At 32.1% G+C, this 12,325-nt stretch overlaps 1 protein-coding gene and 1 long non-coding RNA gene across 2 annotated transcripts; one reads left to right on the plus strand and one right to left on the minus strand.

Moving 5' to 3' along the window:
- Positions 1-7,989: 7,989 nt before the first annotated feature.
- On the plus strand, positions 7,990-10,494 carry LOC144564452 (ABC transporter G family member 45-like). The gene is made up of 3 exons (XM_078314051.1): positions 7,990-8,082; positions 8,522-8,645; positions 10,408-10,494. Exons 1-3 carry the CDS (start codon positions 8,003-8,005, stop codon positions 10,492-10,494), a joined length of 291 nt encoding a protein of 96 aa, XP_078170177.1. The 5' UTR covers positions 7,990-8,002.
- A 645-nt stretch (positions 10,495-11,139) lies between these two features.
- Positions 11,140-12,325, minus strand: LOC144564826 (uncharacterized). Its single transcript, XR_013514751.1, has 3 exons — positions 12,190-12,325; positions 11,872-11,969; positions 11,140-11,716 (listed from the first exon to the last, which is right to left on the minus strand). It is a non-coding gene; the product is annotated as an uncharacterized LOC144564826 (long non-coding RNA).

The raw sequence follows: 12,325 nt of genomic DNA on the forward strand, positions 1-12,325 counted from the left end.
GTTCCTGATAGGTCCTGAGCGTTTTCACATTTAAAAAAATAATTAAATTAACTATCAGGAACGGTTCTGAAGTTAGGAACCATTCCTGATAGTTATTTTAATTATTTTAAATATTTTAAATACTATCAGGAACGGTTCCTAGCTTCAGAACCGTTCCTGATAGTTAATTTAATTATTTTTTTATAATTAAAATAACTATCAGGAACGGTTCTTAAGCTAGGAACCGTTCCTGATAGTGTTATGTTATATCCTTAAACCCGAAATTCAAATCTCTCCTCCTAAAACCCTTCTCCTTCCTTAGCCGTGACCTCTTTCTCCGTGACCCCTCCTCCTCCGTGTCCCCTCCTTCCTTTGCTCTCCTCCTCCTTCTCTTCCGTGACCTCTTTCACTCCTTCTCCTCCGTTGGCTCCGTCGGCTCGTTTGCTCCGTCGGCTCGTTGGCTCCGCCGCCCTCTCCCTCTCAACTCGGGTAAGATCTCTAAATTCAAATTACGGTTTTATTATAAATTGAATTTAGAGATTTGTTAGGCATTTGATGGTATCAATTTTGACAAGCTGGGACAGACATTCAAGCATATTCGTGATCGGTTTTTGGAGCTAGATGGCAGTCCAATCAAAATCGATTCCCCAGCTGATCTTTTATGTTCAGATGACTCCGTACGCGTCTATGCAGATGATTATGCGGCCTTGCTTACACCACGGGAGTGGCTCACTGTACCAGTTGTTCAGATCTGGATGCTGTGAGTTAATATTTGTAATAATTGCAGAATTTTAGTACTTGTAATTCAAATTTCACAAAATTGAGATCACCTTTGTGTCTTTATTTTGTAGGTATTGGCACAAATACCTCAAGGAGGAATATCCCGATGAGCAGGTTGGTTTCATGGACCCCAATCAAACGAATGCCACCCTGTTGAATGATGACCGAGGACGTGTTCTTCAATACATAGGGAAAGCACTCTGAGAAAATCGGGACAAGAAATTAATCTTCATACCATACCATCAGATGTTAGTGTTATATATATATATATTCTAATTTTATTATATTTCTTTCAATTCATATAAATTGAATAATATGACATGCTACAAACCTAACATGCAGAAATCATTGGATATTGGTCGTGCTTATGCCAAGAGAACGTGCATTGTACGTGTACGATTCCGATAAGAAGTGTAAAAGAATGCTGATGATCAGTGCTGCTATCGAGGAGTAAGTGCCTTTCCTAAATTTTACGTTTGTTTAGAATACTAATGATTTTATTATTATATTATCATTTCAAAAATGTCTCGTAAGTACTGATTGTTCAATGTTTTCATATTTCAACAGCGTCTTCATGAGGGAAATGGGTGCTTCTTTAACGGTTCGTAACGATTGCAAGGTAATAGTTTCTATTGCGATATGATTATAATGACCTAGATGCACACATTTGTGAATATACATATAAGCCATTTGTATGCTCGTAATACAAACATTTTATTTTTTTGAAACTTGTTATATAGTGCCCACAACAACCAGCAGGCTGGGAATGTGCATATTATACCATGTTGCTCATGCAAGACATAATAAAACACTGTCTCGATGTTTTTCCGCAATTGAAGGTATATATGCATTTATAAATTTTTCAAAAATAAGCATTGTTGCTTCAAATATAATAAAATACACAATTTAATTGTATATATATGCTCTTCACAAATTCTAAAAATGCAGGATATTCCCGCTAAATATACGGTACAACGCTTGGCCTACTTTCGCCAAATGTGGGCCCAATTTTTGCTGAAAGAAATTAAGTCGAGAAGAAGTACAACAATTTAGGGTGTTTTATCCGAATTTGCATGCATATATGAACATGAATTTTTTGTAATAAGTTAGGATGTGTATGATATATAATTAATTTAGGATGTGTTTTATTGATAATTAATTTAGGATGTGTTTTATTGATAATTTAGGATTTGTGATAATTTGAAATTTTGGCCAGCTAAATAAATATGGAAGCTGGCCATTTAATAAAAATTATTTTTTAAAAATTCAATAAAGTATCAGGATCGGTTCTTACGTAAGAACCGATCCAGATAGAATTTTTTACAAAAAAAAATTCAGAAAATAATTATCAGGATCGGTTCATACGTAAGAACCGATCCTGATAATTATTTTCTGAATTTAAAAAAAATCTAATTTAAAATATACATCTGGATCGGTTCTACAGTACAACCGATCTAGATAGTAACTATTAGGATCGGTTGTAACAACCGATACAGATTTGTTTGGTATCTGTATCGCCTTGATCAGGATCGGTTGTGAATCGATACTGATATCCGTATATAACCGATCCTGATTCTATTTTTTCCAATGGTGTTTTAAATGTAATCCTTTAGATGTTGCATCGCAATTAATTTGCCAGCACCGATTTATCTTCTGACAATTTTTATTTAAAATCATATTGAAATTATAATTAATTATGGAATGAGTTTGATTTGTTATTTTAGTTAACATTAAAGATAGGATACTTTGTATAAATGGTGCTTGGCACAATTGAAAAGTTCGGAAAGATATGTTATATGTTAACATCTTAATTAGATGTATTAAAAAACTATAAATTATACTATCAGATAACAATTGAAAAGGTGATAAATAGATTATATTTCACACTTCAAAAATATATGGTCTGGTATATAAGAAAAAACTCATAATATCATTTATTTTTATCAGATCGTCTTTCAATTGAATGGCCACTTACATCAAATTTTATTAAAAAATAATATACAGACAATATTACTTGGGCCATTTGAATTTTTCTTAATATATATATTTTGTAGATCCTAGTTTCTTAAAGCTTTACTGTTAGATGAAGAAATTGGATCGCCAATAATAAGATAAAATACTGTATAAATTAACAAAAATAAAACTGGATGCTATAACATTCATTAAGTGCCTAAAATTGATACCTATACATCTGTATTGCATCAGAAAGGACCAGAATGAAATATGTTTTTCATTCATATTTTTAATTAGTTATTATTTCTTAATCCATCTCAATGTTAAAAAATTTCAAGATAATGGATGTCTCCATCTATATGTTTACTGGAGAGCAGTGAAACAAAAAGCTTTTTTTTTTTAATTAATGTTCAGAGAAAAGTCAAATTTCGGATAATATAATCAAGCATGTTTTCCAGGCTTCCAACTCAATCTCATCATTTATACATAATTTTATACCAATACTAATCATTTTAATAAAAAATTTAATCCACAAAATTTTATTATATATAAGATAACGAGCATTCTGTGCATCTATTTTTTATTGTATTTAACATTATTTCCATCCTATCTGACAATTGAATTTTTTATCTTTAGCATCACATTAATTGTTCTAATTTCTCAATATGATCTTCTTTACATGTTGGAAATATATTAATTACTCAACTAAATTCAAGTTTTGAATAATGTATCAATTATTATAGCTTTGGATTTCTATCATGTAATTAATATTGAATAATTGTCTAAATTTATCACATTTTTTTTAATTCAGATTGGATTTGTACATTCAAGACATTTATATTTGCTGACTTCATTTTTATAATATGTGCTTCATGTTTCTTAATTATCCAAATTTTAAAACAATTGAGATCTGTGAATCGATATATTTTTAGTTAAATAAAATTAACCACTATTCTTATTATATTTCTTTTTTCTAAAATATAAATGACTTATTTATAAATTTTTTTTTATAGGTTGGTAGCTTGAGGGAGAGAAACATGAATGGGTGTATTTGGAATAACAAGGTCATGTGATTCCAAAGAATCACAGCAGATTTGTATCCAATATCAAGTGATCAAGTGAATTAAACAAATGCATTGAATAGACTCAACATCTGCCTATAAGTTTGACTAATGAATTAAATACAAATTAACAGTTGGTAGTGTGCTATAAACTAAATAACAAGTGATCAAGTGAATTAACTAAACAAAAACAATGATTATATATACCTCAAGATCTGTCTTGATCGAGTTCACTTGCTATCTGCTAGAATTATTCCCTCCATGTGATCAATGCTTGGTTTCTTACCCTTGTAGCACAAATGCTTGGTTTAAAAATTGAGATGATTTTTGAAAGGGGTATTTTAAAGAACAAAATCAGAACACAAATTATCATGGAAATTGTGGATCATCATTCAAAATATTGTCCGGTTGAATCATTAAAGGTACGTTGCGTTTGGATGTTGTAGCAAGAATAGCAAGAACAGCGCTGTTCTAGAATTAGCACTAATTTATGTTTTGAACGAATTAACGAGAACAATACTAATCCAGAGAATAGCGCTATTTTTGTGTGATCCAAACGGAAAATAGTAGAAAAGAACAGTACAGGCGGAACTAGAAAATCCCGATAGGGGAGGCTAAAAATTAAAATGCACAAATTGTGGCTAGTGGGAATTGAACCCAAGCTCTCTCCAAACACAACATAAGCTCCTACCACTAGACTACAAGTAGACAAATTAAAACAATACTACAGAACTCTATAAACCATCTCCATGGTGCTCTTTAGGTACAAGCATCACATTTTGTAGTATCTGTTTTTGGTGGGCTCACTTGTCAGAAGAAACGCCTAGTTAAGAATCACTAAATGTCCTTAAAAATGACTCAAACACTTTGAAATGAAATAATTGGTACAATGTCAAAAACTCAAAATGACTGAAAACAGATAGGTCCAAAATTGTAAATTGTCCTTAAAACCGGACATTTTTATTTTTACACATTTTATAATATATTTTAATAAAAATATATAAACAGGTTACTTGGATTTTTTTTAAAAATACCCTGGTTATTTTAGTACAAATTTAAATAATTTTGGAGTATACAATATCGATAGGATGTAATTATATCCGACAACTTGGTTGTAATTTGGAAATAAATAGGTACAATTAATTGCAGTAAAATTTGGATAATTTTAGTACCATTTGAGTAATATTTTAAATATTTTGGGCAAATATTTTGGTTAACCATTTATTTGAATTACAATTTACTATATTTGATCAACCATTGGCCTACCATCCACTCTAAACCTATATCTACGACTAGCAAATTAAATTAGTTCAAAGAAGAAAAATATCTCAAGTTAGAAATACTGTGGAATGGTTTCTCTTTCCGCAAGACCGCAACCGTACCTCCTTTATTTATTTTTATTATTGTGTAAAGTTGTGGGATTATGACACAAAACTAATTTAATATGCAGAAGGAATCATCCATCCAGATTTAGAGTCTTTGGCCTCACAATGAGGGCATTGTTTTTTCTATTAAACTAAAGGTTGATTCTCTCTTCAACCCCTTTTATAATCTTACCATTCACACACAGAATCTGTGCAGAGGCAAGTGGGTCTACGCTGGCTTTTTCTGCAACGAGCCATTGCCTCGTTGCAGACAAAACCAGCATAGACGCCATAGCCTCTTTGCATATTTTGTCTGCGTGAATGGTATGGTTAGAAGATTTTTGAATTCGATGGTGAAGTCAATTTTAATTAATTGAGATGTTAATTACTAAAAAAAATTTGGTAGGACTCTTCTTAGTTACTGATCCAGATCTAGAACTATTTTAAAATCTCCAAAACCATCTTGATCCAGATCTAGAATTATTTTCAATAGTGTTTAGCATAAAATTGTTCTATTAAATAATAAATTATTAAGATCCGTTGACTTTATCTACTACTGTGTTGTACTCCTTTTCATTGCAATCTGCTTAATTTGCTCGTACTCTAGAAGTAGAAACAAAGAGCATGGTAATATAACCACTTTGTAAATAATTAGTCAAATGTAAATTATCTATCTTGTGATTAAATTAATGATATGCTAGAATATAAGCAATTAAAAATCTTATAAATTTAGTCGCGTGCTCGTCGTGTTATGCTCAAGGGAATAGTATATTATTAAATATTGGAGAATATATCAGAGAAGATATGTATATTTAGTAAAATATCTCAGATTTATATTATTAAATGTTGGTCGTACAAGCCGAAATTTTATTAGGTACCACCTAAAATTTATGAATTTTGAATTCATCATTCATTTAAAAAAAAATCATTAATTCTTACTATTCACGCAACCTATTGCTTCGTAGAGCCAAGGGGCTCTATGCACAATTTGGGTGCGTGGAGTTTATTTTTATATTTTAGAAAATGGTTAATTCTAAGACATGGTATAAAATGACATAAATAAATTAGAAAAATCCTTCAAATATTAGTACTTATATCAAAAAGGTTGGTTATTGCCAAATTAAATTTCCTAATGAATAATTAAGGGACCGTTTCTGGTTGAAATAAAATACAAATGCAAAACTTTTAGGAATCAGACACTTCAATCGTAGTTTTCAAACGCTAAACGACATTTTTGTAATTTTGATTTTTTTTTCTTTTTGTGAGCTTTCTGAAATGGAGTCATACACTCAAATCGGACTTTCATACCCAGTACCTAGTTGAAAAAAAAAATATTGATGATGTTCCGATATTTTGTGCCCTGTACCAAGTTGTCCTTATAATTTACCAAAAAATATTGATGATGTTTATTGCCAAATTATCAATGATACGTGGATTTTTTATACCCAGTACCTAGTTGTCCTTATAATTTACCATTTCTAAGAAAAGAACCTCCATGCAACCTAATTCTGCGAAGAGCCAAGGACCTCTATGCAAGATTTGGCTGCGTCGAGTAGGAGTGGCAAAAAAAATTGTAGTTCGTAATTCGATTTGAGTTTAATTCGATTCAAAATTAGTTCGTTCTGAAACAAATCAAACCAATTCGGTTCGAATTTTATTCAAATCAAACACAAACTGGGTATAATTCGTTCGAAATTGATTTGTGAACTATTTTGGTTCGAATCTAAAATAATGCAACTAATGGATTCAACCATTAATCTTTAATAATGCAGAAACCAAACTTATATCATAGCTCAAAATTGTTAATATTATGTTAACTTATAATATGAAAATAACAAATTAACAATAGAATAAGTTTTATTTGACTAGGTCCATGTCACGATTTTAATCAATCTAGGAGCATAAAAGGTAAGGAAATCTTGAACTGACTCATAATCCATTAGTGTGAAATCGTGAAAGGTAAAAGAAAACCGTTTGAATTTTGTTCCGCGAGAAGAAAATTAATGCATAAACTACCAGTATAACTAGGACTGGCAAAAAAAATTGTAGTTCATAATTCAATTGACTACGATTCGAAAAATTTGTAGTTTGCAATTAATTCGATTCAAAACAAATCAAATTAGTTTGATTCGAATTTTATTCAAACTCAAACTCAAACTCAAACTCAAACTCAAACTAGAGTAAGTTGGATTTGATTTAATTCGTTTACAGCCCTAGCGTGGAGGCAATTTCTCTGTGCAGTCACTTGTGTAGAACCCCTTGGGCCTTGGCTCTGTGTAGAATTAGCTAGGCTGCCTGGATGGTAAATTTGGTATTTTCCAGAAATCGATAATAAGTTCAAAACTTTGAAATATGAGGATAGTAAGTAAAAAAGTTTCGGTCGTACATCACATCTATTTGAAGGCAAGTTGTGGTTAATAATATTATTGTTAAACTATTTTTAATTTTTGTAACACCCTTATATGCACGCATACCCAAAGACATATATATTTTAATAACTTAGAGAGAGAACTTGTGACAGCCAAGTTCATATTTTAGCAAGTTGCTACACAAGTTCTCTCTCTCTAAGTTAGCTTGGCAAAGTTCATATTTTTTATTGAAATAAAATATGCATATAATTATGCGTCCATATAAGTCTTTCATTAGTTATATATATATATCAATCTGACACTAGGCAACAAAATATGAACTTTGCCAAGCTAACTTAGAGAGAGAACTTGTGACAGCCAAAATTTTCGAAAAAAAAAAAGAAACATAGGAACTGCTAAAACACTGGGCAGCTTCTGTCAAGCTCTCTAAAAAGAAAAAAAGAAAACAAGAGAACTTAGGAACTGCTGCTAAGTGTATAAAAAAAAAGGAGAGAGTATGAAGAGCAGAGACGAGCCACCTTTAACTCATGCTGACAACGAAGAGTTCCTTGGGATGCTCAGGGAGAGAAATCAAAGGTGACTGACTAACCACAAGATTGATTAGGCTTTTAATTCAGATTGTTTGCAGGCTTTAAGTTTTTTTGAAGGTTACTAGTCTATATGCCTACTAACAATTGTATTGATAGCCAAATTTTTTTTAAAAATCAAGTCTCTATTATTATGCTATTCTAGTCTTAACCGTCTATATATATCCTAATATATGCTAGAATAAGAATCTCTATTCCATATCTACAGTTTTCTTAGTCCCCTTAATTCTCCCAAAAATCTGAAAAGTATGACACTATTCTACTATTATTACAGATCTTTTTACATAATACAATTTTTAGCATGATTTATTAATGATACTAATCAAAATATATGGTTAATTACACAATGTACGTACATAGATGTACTTTCATATTTAAGTACTTAAAAATGACAATATATATTTTCTTTAATTCTAAAATTAACATAGGATGGGTGGAGTTCGAGCTACACAAGTGGAAGTTAGGTTTGAGAATTTGACAGTCGAGGCAGAGATGCAGACTGGTCGTCAAGCTCTTCCGACTTTGCTTAATGCTACTCTTAATGGTGTTGAGGTAGGTATAAATTAGACTTTGTGTGTTTGTTTCTTGTTTTTAACATATTTGTTCTTTCTTTCTTTCTCTTCTATTATTTGATCACCTTGAACATATATGTATGGAAGTTTTGATAATAATTTACACAATTTTTGTTTTTTAAACTCTATATGGTACGACCAAAAATTAAGGTGATACTGTTAATTTGTCATAGATAATTAATTCACTTCCACGATATGGTCAAGGAATATTAAATGCGCTAAAATATATATGGACTTCTAATATTCAAGTAAATGGTTATATTACTGTATAAGAAATGATTTCAGTTTTATTTATGAAAAATAAATGCTATCATAGGTATGTTAGAGAAAAAGGTAACTTCATATTGTAAACATACAACTGCATGAGGGAAATTACTTTTCTGGCAACAGAACGGGAATTGTTTTGTCACCAAAATTACGTTTCTAGCAACAGAACAGGAATTGTTTTGTCACCAAAATTCTTCTCATTGAGTTATTCCCATTATAGATCCATACCAATAGTAACAAGTTGGTCTTTGTGATCAAACTCCAAGGTTGAGAGAGGAGAACCCACAATTGATTGGAGTCCCAATTCCTCAATGTAGGATCACCTGCTGTACTGCACTGTGCTGCACAGGGATCGCAAAGAGACCATTGCTATCAGCCATAAACGACCCTTAATACTGCGCCGTGCATGATTATGATACCCAAATTCCTGGAAATTTTCATAACCTTATTATCTTAGTGATTAAACAGCGCTTCCATCCGATCTGCTTCAAAATTTGTGTGTGCTTGATCAGCACAAATCGGATGGAAGTGCTGTCCATTAAACTCAAAATTGAGCTGATGGACATTAGACCTACCATATTCCCTTGAACACGATCGTACGTGAAAGATGAGCTTACATTCACAATTCTAGCTTGAAGAAGTTAATTATACCATTTGGACGTGATTGCACAAACATATCCAAACAGCTATATAAAAAAGGTCCAACCCAGCCCGCCCATTCTAAATGGCCCGGCCCACTACATTAAGTGAATAAGTGGTGTTATATTAAGTTTATAGCTCAGTTTGGCAGTTTGCGCATTATTCACTACATTAAGTGAATATATAAGAGGTGTTATTAACTTTCCCAGTGCCTATATCTCACTACCTCTTGAGATGTTCACCTAACAAGGGACATATACATGAGAAAAAGAAATAAATTCTAATTTAATGCTAAGGAGGGGTGGAAGTAGTAAAGAAATGGCTTCAATTTTTTGGAGCTTTATAGCAGATAGAATATGTATTAATTAGTAATTGCAAGCCTTCATTTCTATATATAACTGAAAAATATTAAAATGAAATCATTACGTATACTGATCAAAGACTAGCATTAAAGAAGCCAGACATTGTTGCAACTGTATTGATTACCAAAAGAGAACATGACAATAGAGTACATACGTTCAATCAGAGAAAATATAAACCATACATCATGGGGTTGGATTTACCGAAAATGCTGTACAATTAATTGAAAAATGTCCCTTCTAGATTAAACAAGCAGAGTCCTTCTAAGTTAATGTGAAAATGTTTAAAATATTAGCTTAAATAGAAATAAGTTACTTGTTCAAATTTACTGAAATATTTAAATGGATTGGATTCATCAGCTTTTGTGCATTTCATAAAATTTTACTGTTGTTTTCATGTTATATTCACGTGTTTATCTGCTTTTGTGCATTTCATAAAATTTACTTTTGATTTCATGTTATCAATTATAATCACAGGAGATAGTAAAGTTGTCTTGTTTCTGCGCCAAGAATCCCATCAGAATTTTGAATGAATTAAGCGGAACATTAAGACCGTCCAGGTAATGTTCAGTCAGGCTTCTCTCTAAGTTCTCTTATTGTAAATTGTTATGTTAAAACACATTTCTCTTGGCTTATAGAAGGAGACATGACTTATAAGGAGGAACATCATAAACAACAATTATCTAATTAATTTGAAAAATATTTGAAAAATATTTTTAAATTAGGTTGACACTCACTAGTACAAAAAACCCCTTCACTGACTGTTAAAATACCCCTACACCGACTGTTATAGCGGCGTCAGTAAAACCAGCGCCAGTGAAGAATACCTTTTACTGACTCTCTAAAAACAGTCAGTGTTGGGTTCAACACTGACTGTTTTAAAGCGTCAGTGTTGAGCACCAACACCGACTGTTTTTAAAACAGTCAGTGTTGAGCATCAACACTGACTCTTTTGAAAAACAGTCAGTGTTGACACCAACACCGACTCTTTTCAAAAAGAGTCAGTGTTGAGCACCAACACCGACTCTTTTCAAAAAGAGTCAGTGATGAGCACCAACACCGACTCTTTTCAAAACAGCCAGTGTTGTGCATCAACACCGACTGTTTTTCTGTGTTGGCATGATTCTGTTTTGCTAGCCATATATTACCATTCAACATTTATTGACATTAAAAAATTAATATGCCACAATCACAAACAAAAGACACCAAACAAGTTAATTGCCATTAAAAATTATCAAATTACATGTTATCCAAATTACATGCCATATATCCACAAAACACACAAAAGACACCAAATTATCCAAGTTAATTGCCATCAAAAATCTATTTACTTGACTTAAATAAAAAAATGCTTCCCTTTCTTGCAACCTATAACTAATATAAAGGAGAGTACCACCCGAGAAGAGATGACATTCAATTGACGAGGCCTATTCAACGTAATCAATCTCACATTGCCACTTCACCTAGTACAACCTACGGATAGCAATTAGTGAAAATTAGAATTTGTGCCATTAAATTCAATTGACGAGGCCTATTCAACGTAATCAACCCTTGCGTGCAGCCGTGGAGGCAGTGTGGGTCCCGTGTCCATTGTAGTCTCTAGGTGACAGGTATTCCCCTTCAAGATCATTGGAAGAAACATCACTGGCATACCAACGCGCACCAATGATTTTATTGCTGCAGTTACTGGCACCAAATAAGTCACCAGTTTGACATATGCCTCTCCACCGTTTCAGTGCGGGTCCAAAACCGGTAGCGTCAAAGCTTTTTGATTCAGGCCATATACCTCGTGAAAGTTCAAAAGAAGCCATATCAGAGAGTATATAATTTAGGAGAAGCATTGCGGATGTTGCAATTAACTTGTTAATTTGTGATGCACACATGTTGCAATTAACTTGTTAATTTGTGATGCAAAAAAAAAAAATGATGCATTCAATGAACCTGAAAGAATTTGTGCTTGAGACTCGTTAAGCATTGCGGCAAAACCCGAGAAACCATGCTTATAGCTGTACACAATTGAACTCACTGCTTCCTCCTTACTGTTTCATATATGTAAACATAATACATTTAATCAGAACACTTTATTGTACTACATCTTAGTTGTATACACATGTAAATAACTTCAAGATGTATAAGCCACTTGATGTAATTTAGAAAGGGAAGAGTTGCTTTTTAAGTTCTAAAATTAAGTGGATTTTATCAATAGTCACCTAATTTAAAAGAAAGAATAAAGCTTGTAATGAAAAAAAAAAAAAACACCTTTGAAAGAGAGGGGTTAGTTTCTCATGGTGCGAAGCTGTTACAAGTTCCGGATCATTGTGCCTTTTCTCTCCCAGATACACAATATAAAGCTGAAATTAACAACAAGTTTTAGCAGGAAGAAATTCAATATATA

The sequence above is a fragment of the Carex rostrata genome, chromosome 13, assembly GCF_964058835.1.
Source record: "Carex rostrata chromosome 13, lpCarRost1.2, whole genome shotgun sequence".
Taxonomy (NCBI): domain Eukaryota; kingdom Viridiplantae; phylum Streptophyta; class Magnoliopsida; order Poales; family Cyperaceae; genus Carex; species Carex rostrata.